General features: G+C 40.2%; 1 protein-coding gene across 1 annotated transcript; it reads right to left on the minus strand.

Moving 5' to 3' along the window:
* Nucleotides 1–1,795: 1,795 nt before the first annotated feature.
* On the minus strand, nucleotides 1,796–18,002 carry CEP76 (centrosomal protein 76). Its single transcript, XM_056330708.1, has 12 exons — nucleotides 17,858–18,002; nucleotides 16,541–16,696; nucleotides 16,117–16,198; nucleotides 15,526–15,750; nucleotides 14,260–14,445; nucleotides 12,352–12,449; nucleotides 11,584–11,712; nucleotides 8,658–8,849; nucleotides 6,562–6,728; nucleotides 3,961–4,294; nucleotides 2,570–2,787; nucleotides 1,796–2,198 (listed from the first exon to the last, which is right to left on the minus strand). The coding sequence occupies exons 1-12, from the start codon at nucleotides 17,999–18,001 to the stop codon at nucleotides 2,060–2,062; spliced, it is 2,070 nt and encodes a 689-aa protein (XP_056186683.1). The 5' UTR covers nucleotide 18,002; the 3' UTR covers nucleotides 1,796–2,059.
* Between the last annotated feature and the right edge of the window lie 7 nt (nucleotides 18,003–18,009).

Genomic DNA, 18,009 nt, shown 5'->3' on the forward strand with positions numbered 1-18,009 from the left:
CCGGAGGGCGCTGAACCCCACGGCCTAACCCCCGCAACGCGACCACCCCCCACCCCCCCCTGCCGCCATCCTTCCAACAGCCAAGCTCTCCCGCTGCAGCGGCGAGGCAGGAGAATCCAAGGGCCTGCAGAAAGGCCGACAGCAGTTGAACGAGCACGGGCTGGAAAGGGCCCGAACGGGAATCATCTTCCAAACAGCTGGGAACTGCCGTTCCTGCCCCGGGACACGGCTGGCACCAGGAGGGCACAGCCAGCTCCCCACGCCGCTGCACATCAAAAACACGTCTGGGCTTTTTCTTTAGTATTGTACAGTTTTACCTAGCACATGTAAAAGGGAACTAAAAATGTCCCCTTAGCACCTGCCTTTCATGAAAGACTAAAGCATACAGGTAAGAAGACAGCACGGGGCAGCGTCCCCTTCCGCACGCCCAGTCCTGCAGGATCGAAGGGCCACACATCCCTCGGCTAACAGCAAGCTCCCGCCTCCCATTTCACCTTCAGTTGTCCTGAATGCGGGTGCTTTTTTCCTCTTGCAATGACACACATGCCTTTAACAAAAACTGTTGCATATAAGACAGAACTAGTATTTAAATAAAGCTATTAAATTTAGCTATACTCACCATACCATACAATCCAGCCTTTCACATTATATTAGACATAATGAAATCGGTTGAGAAATTGTACTGTCTAATCTTTAATCAGAGTCCTCTATGCCGAGTAACAGACAAATTAATTCCTTTTGATCTTTCAGGTATACAAAGAGAACACAAAAACAGATTTGTGAAGTATTTGAAAGGGCCAGTAAGTCCATAACATACTTTTAAAATTTCAAGTTAAAACCCAAGTGCTGCCCTAGGAAGTATTTAACACTTCCAGAAAAAAGAAAAATGGTGACATACTACCACACTGCTGATAAAATGTATATGCAGAATGCCAACGCTCACTCCTGCTGTATGTGTTGCAATATTCTCTAGGATTAGGTGACGGTTTTTTGCTCCAGCAGAAAGAGTTGGATCTTTCTTACTAGCAGAACAAAAGAAGGCAGGCATGGGCTATCAAAGATACAGAATGGCTTCTACAGAAGAAATCAACTATTCTGGATTCTTCAGCCTTGAAAGAGATGCCTGGAGTCCACATAGTGAAAAACATCAGAGGCATGGTACGGAGGTTCAGTGAGTCCAAATGCTTGCAATTTCTCAATGCTTGAAGACTAGAAGACACTCGGCAAAATAATGACCCACAGATTTAAGACAAAGAAAACCATCGATGGACAATTAACTATGGACCCAAGTTTCAGAATCAGACAAACTCATGAATGGTTGTTAAGCAAAATGGCCTGGCTACAACTTCTACCTCAGAAATTTCCTAAGCTAACCTTAGGAAAAAGGCATCAGGTTAAACCACTTTACCTAACCTAGCACAGCTATTCACATGTTCAGATATCCAGTTCTTAGTCTTACATTAAAAAAATCCATAAATTATTAAGTTCATAGGTGAACAAGAATACCTATACCTGACTGAACTGTTCTTCCAAGCTGAACGTATTGCTAGGTCCAAGAGAAGCAGAAATAAATCTTCTTGTGGAAAGGACACATGCTTAAACTTCAGTATTGCTGGATCTCCGTCACTCACAAAGTACACCCTGGACGCTACATGGAGAGGAGAGGTAAACCAGTCTCTTACCCCTGGAGAGGCAAACCAGACTTTTTTTCTGAATGAATTCTTGCACCAATTCAGAACTGCAGAAGAGAAGCTAGCATTTTATGCAAACATTTTAGTAACTTGACCCACATTCCTCCGAGTATTAAAAGTAATTTTTATTAAAAATAAATTCTCTTTATAAATACAATCATTTACCATGTAAAAAATCCTCTTCAATACACACACGTGGTATTCAAAATCAGTGTTATTTCTATGAAATACAATACTACTTTTAAATTGCATAATTTTATACCCACATATGTTATTTTGCAGATCAAAAAAGGTATGAATGATTACAGGGGGTTTTGGTTATTGGTGGGTTGTGGGGTTTTTTTGGGTTTGTGTTTTTTTTTTTTTTGTCACAGGACAGACCGGTATTTACAAGCAAACATGATCCAGACAGCACATGCAGATTCAGGGTATGTAAACACTCGTACACGAACTGCAAGTCGCACTTGATCTCCCCTACAACAGATTATTTCTTCACAAAAAGGAGACCTATATGACAAAAAGAAAAACAAGAGTAAAAGATATTACTAAGCTATTATTAAAATTTTCGGTTACGTGCAATTTTAATGTGACTGACACTTAAATGAGTGTCATGAGTCTGTCATTACAAATAATAATAATTGTTCTATATTGTTCTTTCATTTAACCCATGAAGTCTACCGTCACTTAACTCACCAATGCAACATAAAAGCTCAGTACCCCACGACCTCTTACATATACCATACAATTCTTCTAGTTCTAACTTAAGGAAATTAATTTTCTTTAAATTTCATTATCAAAAACCTGAGTTGCAATTCATAATTAAGTATTACTATTTGGTTTTAACATATATATTTATATATCTTTACATTTAAACTTACCGAAGACACGTGGCAAATGCTCTTCTGGCATTTCTGTATACAAAATGGATAGGAAACCCTTTAAATGTGTGACCGTCAGGTACTGCTCTTCTTACCGCATCTTGAAACTCTTCATTTCCTGCAGAAATACCTGTTGTGCGTTCAAGCTCATAAGCTGCTAATGCTGGTGACAACAGATAGGACAGATGGTCATCCCAGACAGTAGAAAGGCCAAGATCCTGTGAGGCAAGTGACAGAATGATGACAACTGTGCAGAATCAACATCATGGTAAGACTAAGCTTGCACGCTGTACAGATTCAAATAAACCCATTACAAATCTTTAATTTGTAGATAATGGAAGTGAACCCACGAAGCAGCAAGATTTGTATATTGACTCACACATCAACAGGAAGAATCAAACACCACCAACAAAATACAAACATTTAGCAAGAAATGAAGTTAGACTACTAGACTAAAACGTGACCAGCAGAGTTGGAACCAGATGTTTTACCTAAAGTATCTCTACATGAAATGCAAGAAGATGGTGCCTAAATACACAACAAAAATCTGGGAAAGATCAATCATGATTCACCTCATATTTTTCTAAGATCTCCCATGGAAACCCACTCCTGAAAAAACGATGTGCAACAGCTCCTCAAAACACATGACACATATACATGCACCTTCTCCTCCTACCATCTCAAAAATACAAAGAAGGAGAAAAATCTACCATGTACACATTCAATGCTGCATGAGATCCAAATTCTGAGAATTACTTGCCACCCCAAAGGTTGAGCATTGGGTTGGAAGATAAAAACAAAAACCCGCAAAAATCCCCATTAAAAATAGACATAAGCTATAAGGGGTTTTAAAATACCATCTCCCTCTTATCCAGCACAAAAGAATAATTTCTGGCACATTACGTCTTGCAAAAATCCTGACAAAGGACAACACTAACTTCTAGAAGTTCTGATTCTGTAAAGAAGTCAGAGCAAGAGCATGAAGGCTTAAAGCCTGCTTTTATCTAGGGACCAAACCCATTTGTGATGGAGAGGCAAAACCTACTAACAACCAGATCTGATCTTCCTAGCATTTTCACAGACCACTCATAGGTACTCTGCAGTAGGCTGAAGATCACAGACCTAGAAGGAGAGGCAAAGGCAGGGTGGGGGGAAGAGCCCACACATGAGGCTACGAAATACCACTGCAAATAGAAGTATGACATATAAACTAGCTCAGTACAGTCTTTCCAAACAATTTTTCAATGATTTCACTTTTTAGGTACCACATTACTTCAAAAGCTGATGGAAAACACATTGCAAAGAATTAGGTATGTGAACTAACAAATGGCTAGCCAAAACAAGTATACAGTACAAACACACATTCAATGACAATCTTTAAACAGTATTACCTTTCTGTGTTCAGAGACCAGTATTCTCAGCTGCACTTCTATCTCGTTGCTTGTTACTGCAGCATCTATTGTGGAAGCACACAGAGGAGGAAAAGGGGGAACCGAAGACACTGTTCCAGGGGGACATACAGATTTTATTGCTTCTCCACTCATGGGTTTCCATTTAGATTCATCATGCAGGTCAAACACACAGACCTCCACAGCATCAGAGGGCTGACAATTTCCAAAGAACTTCTGATGGTTGAAGATACAACCTATTGTGCGGTAAGGATACAGCGGCTTGGGTTGTTCAACTAGTGGAGGGTCATCAGGGTTGATAGATCTGTGGATGTACCTAATCAAAAATATTCAATTTCTTATTAATACACCTTATTTCAAGACAAGGTAAAAATAATTAGATGGGACAGATATAAGGCATTTTTTCCTTCAAAAATATAAGCAAAATTTGTTAACTCCTCCCCCCATGGCATTCATTTATTTACAGAAAAGTAATTAAACACATTTTAGAGGCCCAGCATACAATGAAACAATACATCAATTTTTCTCTTTAAATCCAAAAGAATAAACTGATTAGTCAAGCAGATACTCCACAGCAATTAAATTTTGCAACTATAACAACATACCCATACAGTTGCCCCACTACTCATTACATTTGGAGATACAAATCTTCAAATGCTGATCATGGGATACACGAAATTGCTTCTTTTCAACACTGGCTCTAACAGAAGCTTTAGAATACAGAATAACTACATGTGCCCTTCTAAAATTACTCAAGTGAGTGAGTCATCATGGGCCCTAATGGGATGCACCCCATAGTGCTGAGGGAGCTGGCAGATGTTATTGCCAAGCCACTCTCCCATCATCTTTGAAAGGTTGTGGAGAACACGAGAGGTGCCTGAGGACTGGAGGAAAGCCAGTGTCACTACAGTCTTCAAGAAGGGCAAGGAGGAGGACCCGGGAAACTACAGGCTGGTCAACCTGCCCTCCATCCCTGGAACCGCGATGCGCCAGCTCATCCTGGAGGTCATCTCGAAGCATATGGAGAAGAAGGTTATCAGGAGCAGTCAACATTGATTCACCAAGGGGAAATCATGCCTGACCAACCTGATGGCCTTCCATGATGGAACGACTGGCTGGGTAGATGAGGGCAGAGCGGTGGACGTTGCCCACCTTGACCGCAGCAAGGCTTCTGACACTGTCTCCCATAACATCCCCATAGGTTGTAAGCTCAGGCCGTGCGGGCTGGATGAGGGGACAGTGAGGCGGATCGAGAGCTGGCTGATGGCAGAGCTCAGGGGCTGTGACCAGCAGCGCAGAGCCCAGCTGGAGGCCTGTAGCTGGCGGGTTCCCCAGGGCTCAGCGCTGGGCCCAGCCCTGTCCAACGGGCTCCCCAGCGCCCTGGGTGAAGGGGCAGAGCCCTCAGCAAGGCTGGCGGTGACACAGCCCTGGCAGGAGCGGCTGGTACCCCAGCGGCTGCGCTGCTGTTCAGCGAGGCCTGGGCAGGCTGGAGAGCTGGGCGGGGGGGACCGAATGCAGTTCAGCAAAGGGGGTGCCATGGGGGCCTGGGGGGCATCGGGAGGAACGTGGCCGGCAGGTGGAGGGAGGTGATCCTGCCCCTCTGCTCTGCCCTGCTGAGGCTGCACCTGGAGCGCTGTGTCCAGGGCTGGGCTCCCCAGTTCAGGAGAGACAGGGAACCACCGGGGAGCGCCCAGCGGAGGGCTGTGAAGATCATTAGGGGACTGGACCTTCTCCCTTGTGAGGACAGGCTGAGAGAGATGGGCCTGTTTTTAGCCTGGAGGAGAGAAGGCTGAGAGGGGGTCCTACAAATAGCTACAAATAGTTTAAGGGCAAATGTCAAGAGGACGAGCCCAGGCTCTTTTCAGCGGTGCCCAGCAACAGGACAAGGGGCAACGGGCACAAACTGCAGCACAGGCAGCTCCATCTGAATATGAGGAAGAACTTCTTTACCCTGAGGGTGACAGAGCAGGGGCACAGGCTGCCCAGAGAGGCTGTGGAGTCTCCTTCTCTGGAGACATTCAAAACCCGCCTGGACACGATCCTGTGCAACCTGCTGTAGGTGACCCTGCTTTCGCAGGGGGTTGGACTGGGTGATCTCCAGGGGTGCCTTCCAACCCTGACTATTGTGTGATTCTGTGAATCTCGGAAAACTTGCAGAGATTTCTGCAGGGGAAAGAAGTAATGTAACACTGATTTCACAGATGAAATGAGGAATAAAATATGGGTTGCTAAACAAACATGTCAGATTTCATCTGCTTCTTTACACATGATGGCAGCAATAAACACATGATACCACGTCAATGGCAATCAGCTGTCATAAGACACAAAACGGTTACTATATGGTATTAAAGCCACTGAAAACCCTTGAGGCCATTAGAAACTGTTGAAATATTTCACCTCACACTGAATCAGTTATTTTCCAAATAAAAGTAGTACACAGAAAAAAAAAAAAAGATTCAAAGACAGAAGTTACCTGGATTATATGACAGAGTATAAAGATAAAAACAAAAAAAGCAACAACAAAAATATCCCACACAAATTTCAATACGGATTGTTCAGCTTTCTTATATTGCTTTTACACACCTATGTCCTGTTAAGCTCTCCCAAAAAGTAATTGTTCCATCAGTTCCATAAGTCATTACCCAAGTGTGGGGGACTCCTTTTGCTTTTGTTCCAACGCACACAAAGGCTTCCAATCCAAACCCAAGAAGAAGACTGCACAGAAGGTTAGCATGATCTTCACAGTCACCCTAGACAGTAAACATCAGTAAGTTGGTTTGAGTATCAGGCATGGATAAATCTTAAAGAAAGGAAACTGTGGTACTTCTCTAACCATTATTTAACAAGTCATGTTTCCCTCCCGTTTACGTATCAGAAGTCAGGATTTTAAGGTTTAAACTTGACAAGTTTTAGTTTTCTGTAATAGAATAAGTCGGTCTAAAATGTTATGTTCTAACGATAGACTATTTATAATTTTTATTCAAATATAGTATACAATACTGGAAAACACTTCTTATAACAGTATCTTCAAGTAATCCAAACCCAGAATCTATCAACCCACAAACACAAAAGCAATATTCTAATTAAACATAAAAACACGTATAAAGCAAATACCTGAGGTAATACTAAAAATGACATGATATTTTCACACAGGAAATTTAGTCACTTAGTAAAATGTAATTCTATTATTTCACTGTGTTGAATGTGTTGTCAAAGTTCAGGAATTAAACAAAGATAAAACGACCTCCCACAGATCTAACTATAAACCAGCTCAGTCATGTGTAGTGCTTTTCCCTTCAGTCAGAAAAACATTTCTTTCATAAATACATTACCACCATTGATAATTCACAGAAAACAATTCCCAAATGCGATGTCTAATATTCCTTGTCTCTCAAGTTCTTCACAAATGTTAGTTCTAAAGCAAGAGCAAAAATTGCTCATGCAATGAAGCCTTCATAATACTAAGCAGAAGAGTAAGGCTCTCTCAAATACTATTCAGAATGTAGAAAACGTAAAATTCAGTGTTGTTGGATGTATCTATTCTTTACATAGACAACAAAATCTTCCCATGCCACAGTATACAAGGGAAGTATGCAGAAAACTAGGTTTGAACAAGTTTCTAGTGAGCTTGTGTTCATTTAATAATGCCACACCATTTTCCACAAGAAAAATAAAATGGTCCAGCTGGTGTCTCAGGTGCTAAATACAGCTGTTTTCTATACAACTTTCCACTTCTGCCTTGGAGGAAACCCTTTCTCTGTGCCTCCAAACATAATGGTCCTCAAGCTCAAAGCTGCTATCATCATCTCCATCTGAAAGCCAGTGGGTAGCCAGTGGTGCTTTTATATGCTACATATGCATGATACGGTATTCAGAGACAAGAACTAATGCCTGTTCTGTATAGTCTTTGAGACAGGTCCGAAAACTGGGATACAGCTCCTGTTGCCAAGACCACCACATCTTTTTAATACAAATATCAGTGACATTATTTTTGAATGCAGAAGTATCTCAGTGGTAATGAAAAGCAATACACCACTCCAAAGAGGTATTAAAAGGGATCACTATTACTTTTATTCATACAACAGAAGAGCTATAATACTGAATCAGTTACAATTTGTTTCATTTATTATAGTTATGTAATACAAGTGTCAGATCACCAAGAACTAGGCTGAAACTTTTAGTGCAAATCCCTACCTTGCAAAAACGGAATGTAAAGACTGTCAGTGTATTTTAGCCCCTCTAACCAAAAAAAACAAAAACAAAAACAAAAAAAAAAACCAGCAAAAGAAAAAACCCAACCAAAAAATACCAGCAAAAGAGACTTTTCAACCACTTTTCAACCATTCCTGGATTAGTCCGTAATTTAAACTCACATCCTGCACACCAGCAGGGATTCACTGAATTATATGGGATCTTAGAAAAGCAAAGAAAAGGAAGTTCATCTGTCAAACAAATGTATTGACAAAGAGACCCCAACAACAGCAGTAAAGGAAGTTAGCTCCAAAGCCCTCCTGTCTACTATTTAACATCTATTTCTCTTTAGAAAGATCTTAAATTATTTTAACAGAATTATCCAAATCCAATTTAATTCATGTACTTGCAGCCTGTTTTAAATTACTGACTTCTGTTAGAATGTGGTACCAACTCTATTGTGTCACACAAGGACTATTTTCACATACCTTGTTTCTACATAAAAAAGCAAGAAGGGTGCACCACTGTTCTTGTTTGCCACCACCTCCTCCAATGACAGGAGCTCTTTCATAACCCAGGACACTGACAAATCGCGCTGCTTGCCTAGGTGTGTCAAGTAACCGGCCCGCTCGAAGTGGTCTGACATATGAACATACTGGACGGTTTACTCCATTTTCATCCTGAACATGTAAAATATGCTTATTTGCCAGCCATGCAAATATCACAAAAGATTCATCTTAACTTGGACTGTCTTTTTTTGCAACGGGATTTATTCTTCCTGAAATAAATATCACTTATAAATACTAAGATGCAAAAATACTTGTAGAATTAAGACACAAAACCATTAAGGCAACTCATTTAGAGACATTACAGTTATGTTTTTCTGCTGGCTCTGTCACTTATAGGACATTTCAGAATAAATGTTCAAACACCTGGAGCAGCACAGGCTGCAATTATTTTCTTAAATGGGTGAAGAACTGTTCGTGCTCCACCTGCTATCAATTTCCACATTATTGCCAAGGAACAAAAAAACCCCAAGAAAACTCCCAACAACCAACGAAAAAATACAGACACACCAAAACCCACAACAAACTCAAAAAACAACTCCCCCACAAAACATTAAATACGCAGCAGCTGATGTTAGAATTTAGAAAGCGTCTACTTCTGAATTCAAATACCCTGTCTCTGGTCATAACACTGAAAAGCAATAAAACTTACTCACAACGAAGTAACTAGATTACCATAAATTAAGACAATAATAATATGAAGAATTTCTAGATTCTTGGAAAAATGAAAAAAAAAGATGACTGGAAAAGGTATGATTTATTACATGCTGCAGGGAAATATTGTGATTAGCAACTATTAGAACTATTTCAAGAAGTATAGAACTCTTCCTCACTGGGCTGAATCAGTACTTTTCTATTCATATATTTTAAAAAGAGATCAAAGCCTTTTAAAATGCCTGCAACTTCAGGTAATTATGGTCTCGCATTTTTACTGTAGTCACATATTATCCCCACTGAGGTTTTGTAATGCTTTTTCAGCAGGCTGGTGCAAGAAAAGCAGCATTTATTTGAAGCTGACTGGAATCCTGTTGAAAATTATTTCACAGCTTGAAAGCAATCAAAAAAATCACTGGCAGGATTCACTGTTCAATATAGCTTTATGTGTATAATGCATGCTTCTGCATTACACATGAAAATGGACAATAACTAAATTAAAAACAATTCTAATAATCTCATTTCTATTTCCATAAATAAGAAAGGACATTTAGCGCAGCTTTACTAACATTTGCTATGGCCAGCGGGAGACTCAAGATAAGCTCTCTATAGGTACTGAACTAGCAGAAAGCCTAGTTCCTATAGCGTTCTGAGAGCTACCAGTTTCTACATTAGTCTGTAACAAAGAACTTAGTCCCCTAATCCTATTGACAAACTCTTCCCCTCCAACCTTTTTTCTAACACTACTGTAGCTTTCTAGGTGCAGAAAGTAGGATACTATTAATTCATACATTGCTTTATTTTCAAAATAGGGTAAGTCCCATTTTCACCTCATGTCCCCAACCAAACTCCCAGTTCTCGAATTCCCTATTTAATTATGTATTTGTTTCTCTATATATCCTGCTCTGAAACACTTAAGGCTTTGTATTGGGTCTGGTTGAAATAGAGTTAATTTTCTTCATAGCAGCCCCTATGGTGCTGTGTTTTAGATCTGTGACCACAAGAGTGTTGATAACACACCAGTGTGTTAGCTGTTGCTGAGCAGTGCATGCACAGTGTCAGGGCCTTCTCTGTTTCTCATTCTGTCCCCACATGGAATAGGTTTGGGATGGCCAAAAGGCTGGGAGGGGACACAGCCAGGACAGCTGACCTGAACTGACCAAAGGGATATTCTATGCCATATAGTATTACATTCAGCAATAAAACTGGTGGGGGTGGGCAACAGACTTTTTCTAAACCTGACCCTGCTTGAAGACAAGCTGAGCATCAGCCTGCTGGTGGCGAGTGACTGTCTTTGCATTACTTTTTTCCTCACTCTTCCTTTTTTTCTTTCCTTTAATTACTAAACCATCTTTATCTCAACCCATGGCTTTTTCCTTGCTTTTGCCCTTTCTATTCTCTCCCCCATTCCACTGAGGTGGACTGAGTGAGTAACTGGGTGGGGGGCTCAGCTGCTGGCTAGGATTTGGAAGTTCACATCACTACTTAACGCCCACAGCACAGCCAGAATGGAAGTTGTTACTTCACTGAAGAAAAAGACTAGGCATAGATAACTTCAGGATGTTACTTTGAAATAATAAGCTACTGTACTTTATCTGTGCTATGACAATTGCTACTACACAAGCTAAATTCATACCATGGAAAATGCAAGGATCATATCATTCCTTTTTCTGAGGGACAGTTAACAAGAAGCAACTGACACAGTAATTTATTAGCCTACAATACTTATGTCCGAAGCTATCAATACTTATGTCCATAGCTATCACGTGATATTAACCGGACAGATTGTTTTACAGACCATACAGAGCACCTGCTCTAAACAGATCTAGTAAGTCCACTTCTTTTAACTGTTTTATCTGGTATAAAGTTTGTTTGAAATAGTTTGCACAGATCATTTAAGTCTTTGCCCTTTGTGAGTAATCAAAGAAACAGACTGAACAGGCTTTATCACCTTGTACATCAGAGGTGGCTGGAGTAACCCCCTGTCTGCAACATGCTGTTCATCTTCAATACAGAAACAGAAGTTCAATCCTAACAAATTTCATTTTTTGCATGATACACCGCATGTAGTCCTGACCTGAATGTAACCATGTCATAAATCTATACAGATCCTATGTACACATTAACTTCAAAATAAATCAAGAAATAAAAAGGGAACATAAAGAAAGGATGTCTATTTGTAAAAATTACAAACCTGTGCAAAAATCTTTACCAGCCTTACGTTGTGTGTAGGCCTAATCTGCAGGTATTCTCTCCACCACTGTTTAGCATACACAAGAAATAACCGTTCTTTTTCTGCTGTTTTCTGACGTTCCAAAGCAAACTGTAAGAAAAACATAATCAATCACATACTTATTAACTCCAAATAGGAAAAACATCCCCATCATCAATAAGCACATCAACAACAAATCCTGGCATATGTAAAATAAAGCTTAATATTTAAAGTGTGCCATGCAAATGCTGAAGAATAGCATGTTTTACACGAAAATCCAATGAACAAAAATGTCAAGTTACATTTCTTCTTTGTAAGCTCATATATCAAGCTTGACTGAAGTAGTGTTCATCTTAAATGACACACTTCTGTACAGGTCTGCTCAGTTTTTGATGTGCAGAACATCCGCACACACATTCAGGCCAACATTTACTGGCTTACCAGGCAGAACAGCTGACTTGAAATTATTGTTTCAAATGGGAGAGCAAGAAAACATACACTACCTGAAGAATTAGGTATACTGCATCTTTATTTTTCTAAGTAATTAGAAAAAATACTGAAGTAAAATTTCAAGTAATGTTCAGTATAAACAGATTTTTTAAAAGTTAACTATATTTAAATTGAATGGAAAAAAAGATGTTATCAAACATTCAAAAACGCACAGCCCTCAACATCTACAAGTAGTTCTATACTGAGCCTTCCCCTTCCCCCAATAAAAGAATAAGTCAACCCTCCCGGAAATTAACTTACTTGAGTATTAATTATTTCTGGAGATAATGTCTTACTAAGCTGTGGATACATTTCCATTCTGATGTTTAAAACACCAACAGAAACCTTCGATTCTGTACCTTTGAACCAAAATAAATTTCAATCAGTTCTCTCAAATTCAATTTACTAAGGACATTTCAGCCAGGAAGGAGCAAATAATTAAAATAAACATCTTGGCTATATAATCACACACACGCAAATATCTTAAAAATACGCAAAGTAAGTGTCTTTATTTAATTTTCAAACTCAAATGAGGCTGTAAGAAAGCATCATCTGGCCAAAAAAGCAGACATCTAAATCTAAGATAATTATCCAAGGCCCTCTTTGCAGCCAGTACTGGGACATACGAGATGAATGTCATTCTAGAAACATCTAGAATAGGCATCTAAAATAGAGTACGAGTGTCACACACTGTAAAAGTGCCTATTCCTACTTATTACACGTGTAGCTCAAATTTAAGAAGTTGGAAATCAGTGAATTTCATCTTCCCCAAGATACAGTTTATTATGAGGGACCCCAAGTGCCATACAAATGGATTAATCAACTTAAGAAAACCAAAACAACAAACCAACCTACCACAAAATCCCATAAACCTAATGTTGTTGCACAATGCTGAAAATCTGAAATCACAGAAAGAACAAGAAGCACTACGAAACAATAGAGATGGGACTATAAGCAACACAAGCAAAACCAAGCCTCATATAGTAGTTTGTCTACTTGAGATGGCAGCATGCTTTGATGTTCTTGATGCATTTTGTACAATGACAAGACTTCAGAAGAGAAAAAGCCCTGGATTTACTGGATTGATAGTTTATTACTTGGAAAAAAAGCTAATGATAATTAGATTTAACTCCTCCATCACACATTTGAGTATTAAACTCAATTTATTTGTTACACATTTCCAAGTCATTATAAATAAAAAGCTCTCCATTAGAGAGACTATACAAACCCAAACTGCTTACTAAAGTTTTGCCAACACCAGCATTTCCAGAAGGAAATGAAGCCAATAAACATATTTGCAAATATGCTTACTAGATTTGTGTTCACTGGATAAAACACTGCACCAAATCACGACTGCCCAAAAAAGCAGGCAATAGTGATAAAAATCAGGAATAACTTACGTAGTGTATCCAATCTTCAAAATATTTTGAAGGTATAATTTAATCTCTTTTGGAACTATCAAGAACTGCTGACCTACCTAAAAGGTAGAGAAACTGTGACAAAAAATACGCAAATGACCCAGCAGCTACTAGCTGACCAAACTCTGGGATTGCTAGCGTAGGAAATCATGATAGATCAAGTCCTACATCTAGTCTTTATCCACTAAACTATAATATCCTAAAAACTTAGGTTGGAACTCCTAAAATGTGGTGTAAGGCAAGTGATAGTATACATGCGTATTTTTGTGTAAGTGCTAAGCACCAAAAAAAGAGCTATTCAATCCTCTTGTCAGAAAACATGCTTCCAGCTACTGGAATAAATGGCAGCACAACAGAGATGACTTTCTCTAGCAGCTGCCAGTTTGCTATGAAAGGGACACAAGTGGACTTTACTCTTCAGTGCACCGGTCCAATCTATTGCTGGAGATTATTTGGTTGATTTTTGTTTGGTTTGTTTGTTTTTGATAACTTCTCCAGACTTTGCAGAAAAATAATAGTGGGATTTCCCACATGGGGACCATTATTACCACAGGATCTGGAATACACATTTCTAGTATTTTGGTAACAGAAAAATCTGAGCATTAGCCTCTTAGGCATTTTCTAAGTATACCTTATAGTAATCTATGAGTTTAACTAAAATAAACTACATCATAAATACTGCTTTAAACTTATAAGAAACTCAGTACCCAATATTTTAAGTCATCATTACAGCCTTATTATTTATCCTTACCTACACCCTGGAGTTCAACAGCAACATTTGTTACACCATTCTCTGCAGCCAAGACAGATCGCCACTCCAAGAAATAGGATGCTACTAGTGTTGTCTCACCAAATGTGTCTGTTTTGACCAGAACCATATGCACTGGATCACATACAGATAACATAGTGGTTGCATCCGCCATTTTACTTCCATCACCTGCCATTATTAAACAAGATAAGATAGCATGAATATATTACCATCCCAAGTCCTCCTCAAAATCAAAAAACAGGTATGCATTTACATTCATTGCATACCAAATGCATTCATTTAAAAAAAATCTTGCATCCAGAAGTGTAAACAATGATCCCATTTTAAAAACCAAACTCAGTTTAGGAAAGAGCTACAGAAATATTAGTTAATTTACAGAGGAGATAAAAAGATTCCTATAGTCAAGTACCTCAGTGTTCAACTGCACAAAAATACAAAATGGAATTAGCATTTAAGAAAATAAAGAATATTAGAGCACCATTAACTAAAAGCAATTGAAAAATATTCTTTTAATAAGTTGGAATGCATCAGGTCCATATATATACTATATATCGGTATTTAGGAAACAACTTTCTCTGTAGTTAGGCTTGAACCTATGACATAAAACGCTCCAAGGAAAAACAAGTTTTATTAATTCTGCCGCTCATGAATTTGTGGTATATTCACTCCCTTCCCCAAGTCCAACTTGTCTTTCTCTCTGTTCACTGATGTTCCATAAGCTACCCCGGAGTTCTACAGGATTCACACAAGATTCAGAAGTCTTCTCACAACATACTTAGCTCCTACCATGTTCCCTTGGTACCAACAGAAGAACAGTAACACAGGCTGCGGATGACTGACTCTTCTGCAGGTTTCTGCCAGCTGGTAGGCAAACTGAACTCACACTGAAGTTTTTCCTTCCATGCAATGACAAATTTGCATCTCCCTTCCTCACTTGTCAGCACAAAGTTCATGAAACTCACAGCCACCATAGCATCTCTTACCATCTCTGAGACTATGATCTCACTGTTGATTATGGATAAAGTTGGTCAAATTTAAAAGTTATTTTAGAGTGGAAAAGGAGCAAAAGAAGAGGCAAGAGTGGAGAAAGATCTAAGTGGTATCACCTAAGACAGTAATTAGTTCTCTTAGGAAAACACGTTAAAAATAGGAAAGAAAGCCATTAAATACTACGAAACATATTTCAGAATAACTGAAGTCAGAAAAAAAATCTGAGAACATCAGCTTTAAACCCACAATATTCCTTACCTAGGATATCCTTGTGTACTTCAAGTAAAAAACCATCATGAAAATCTGGCTCACAGGCGCAAGGTACAGGTTTAGAACGGAAGCGCTGATTTCGAAAATGTAAACACAAAGTGAAGGTAGAACAGATTTGGCCAGGCAGAGGCTCCGGTTCCTGAAGATGTTCCAGAAAAGCTTTTCCACCCAAAACCTGAAGGTAAAGATACCTCCGTGTTGGGTCAATGTTAGCTGTAAAGCGCAGCAATAAAAATGAAGAGACTACAAACAGACCTTAGGAAGTATGTTAAATATCAGTTAACTAACAGGAAATTATAAAAAACAAACTTTTTTGAAATAGATGCTTAGGAGAAAGTGATTTTAAAATGTATTGGAAGTTATCTTAATGTAAAACAAATCAATATTTTTTTTAAAGTCACATTTTATGCAACACTCAATTTCTCCTGCTTCTATGAATTTACTTCCTCTAGTTAAGCAAGAAAAACATCCACCTTTACACTAGTTCATACTGGATTAGTAATTCAAAGTTCAAAAATCACAGACTTCAAATTTCTCTCAAAACTATGATCCAAATATTAAAATAAGGAGGCAACATACTTTTTTTCAAAAGCGGTGGTTCTCTGTCAACAAAATGTGTCGCTGGTTTTGGAGCTGAAGTCCTCACCTTTTCATTCACATCCTGGAATTACAATTAAAGACTTTTTAAGGCGTCAAGGGATGCAACAGTACTCTTACTGCAGTCTTCAAAAATTAAAGAATCCTCCGTTTCAATGGAAGACCTTTCCCCAGGTATGCTCCCTTTTAGTCCTTAAGATGTAATGAAACTAAACAAATACTTTCACTTTCAATGTAGTATTACAACTAAACCAATTTTAGCATATGCATTAAGCTGTTCTGCTCCTATTATGTCACAAATTAGTAAAGCCATTACAAACCTTAAAAAGCAGCAAGCTTACACTTTGTTAAAACAGTCAGTAAGAGGAATAAGCAAAAATATTTTCACTCTTTAAAAGCTACTTACAGTTACAAATTTAAGTTCCTTCATGACATCATCAATGATTCCTCGTTGTCTTAAGGCTTTTATCAGATCTTCTGTGGATAACTGCTGATGCTCAGGTGCTAACTCTTCACGTATAGTCTCAGCAAGAACTTCTCTTATCCTGCCATGGACATCCATCTGAAAGAAAATTCATACAAATAGAAGCTCTTTATATGGTAGCATCTATGACTAAACAGTCACTCTGTAAGACTAAGGGTATGCTCCTAGGAACACAGAAATAAGTACACCAAAATATTAAACCTTTCAGAACTAATCAAATAAGTCACTACCTCACCAAAGCAGTTCTACCAGTTTAAAACATCACGACCATACCAAACCTGAGCATTTTCACTGCTCTTGACAGCATCCCCTGCCTTGAACTTCCCTCCTTACAAAAAGGCCTGCAAATCCATCAATTATAAAACGGTCAGTTTCGTCTCCCTCAAAATTCAGGCTCTGGATAAAAGTTTCTCATTTTTTAAGGGAAAAGGTACATCTATATATACGTGTAGGCCAGGCACAAAAGCAGTAAATATCCATTACAAGCTTTGCCTGTGCTCAAAGGGAGATCAGAGAATTTCTGTCCTTCACCTCGGCTGTGAAACGGCGTGGGTTTGTAACACTTGAAGGATGTTAAGGCCACAGCCACCGGGACGTGAGATACTTAACGATATAAGAGTTAAAGCATTTGTGTTTATTCGCCAGGCAGTTCAAGATCCAGCCCAAGCACCTCGCTCAAAAAACAAGGAGAAAAAAAAAGAAAAAAGAAAAAAAGGCAAAGGCCTCAGCCACAGGATGCCGAGCCGAGTCCGCCGCCCAGCCCCGGGCCTCACCCCCGGCTTCCCCCCTCGGCTGGCACCGCTGCTGTCCGCGGCCTACCCTGGACGGGACAGCGACACGGAGAGAGAGGGAAGGAGCCGGGGGCGGAGGCAGCCTCATCTCCATCTCGCCGTAGCTCAGGGGAGAGACGAGGGCGAGCAGCGGAGGCGGCGGGTAAAAGGCCGCAAGCCAGGGCTGCGGTAGCCGAGAGCGCCAAGGGCCGCTGGCCCTCCTGGAAGGGGACGCAAACGTCAGTGAGGCCGAACGGCTCCCGGAAACCATCCCAGCCGGCTGAAGCAGGGAAATCAAAGCAGGACGATGGCGCGGAGCGAGCACACCGCCTGCCCTGCCACCGCCTCAGCGGGCACAGCTGTCGCCAAGGGCCGGGGGCCCGCACCACCGACACGGGAAGCAGCCAAGCCCGGCCGGGTCCCGCTTCCCCTGGTAGGGGAAGGCGCTTTACCGCGGAGACAGCCCCACCTTGACCAGCTGCTGGTGGATGATCTGCTTCAGCTCGGAGGCTTTCTCCGGCGGCAGCGACATGGCGGCAGGGCCGGAACGGAACCGCGACGACTCCCGCCCCGGGAGGAGGCGCGGGGGGGGGGGCGGGGGGCCGGGCGCCATGCCCCGCC

This window comes from Falco biarmicus, chromosome 3, assembly GCF_023638135.1.
Source record: "Falco biarmicus isolate bFalBia1 chromosome 3, bFalBia1.pri, whole genome shotgun sequence".
Taxonomy (NCBI): domain Eukaryota; kingdom Metazoa; phylum Chordata; class Aves; order Falconiformes; family Falconidae; genus Falco; species Falco biarmicus.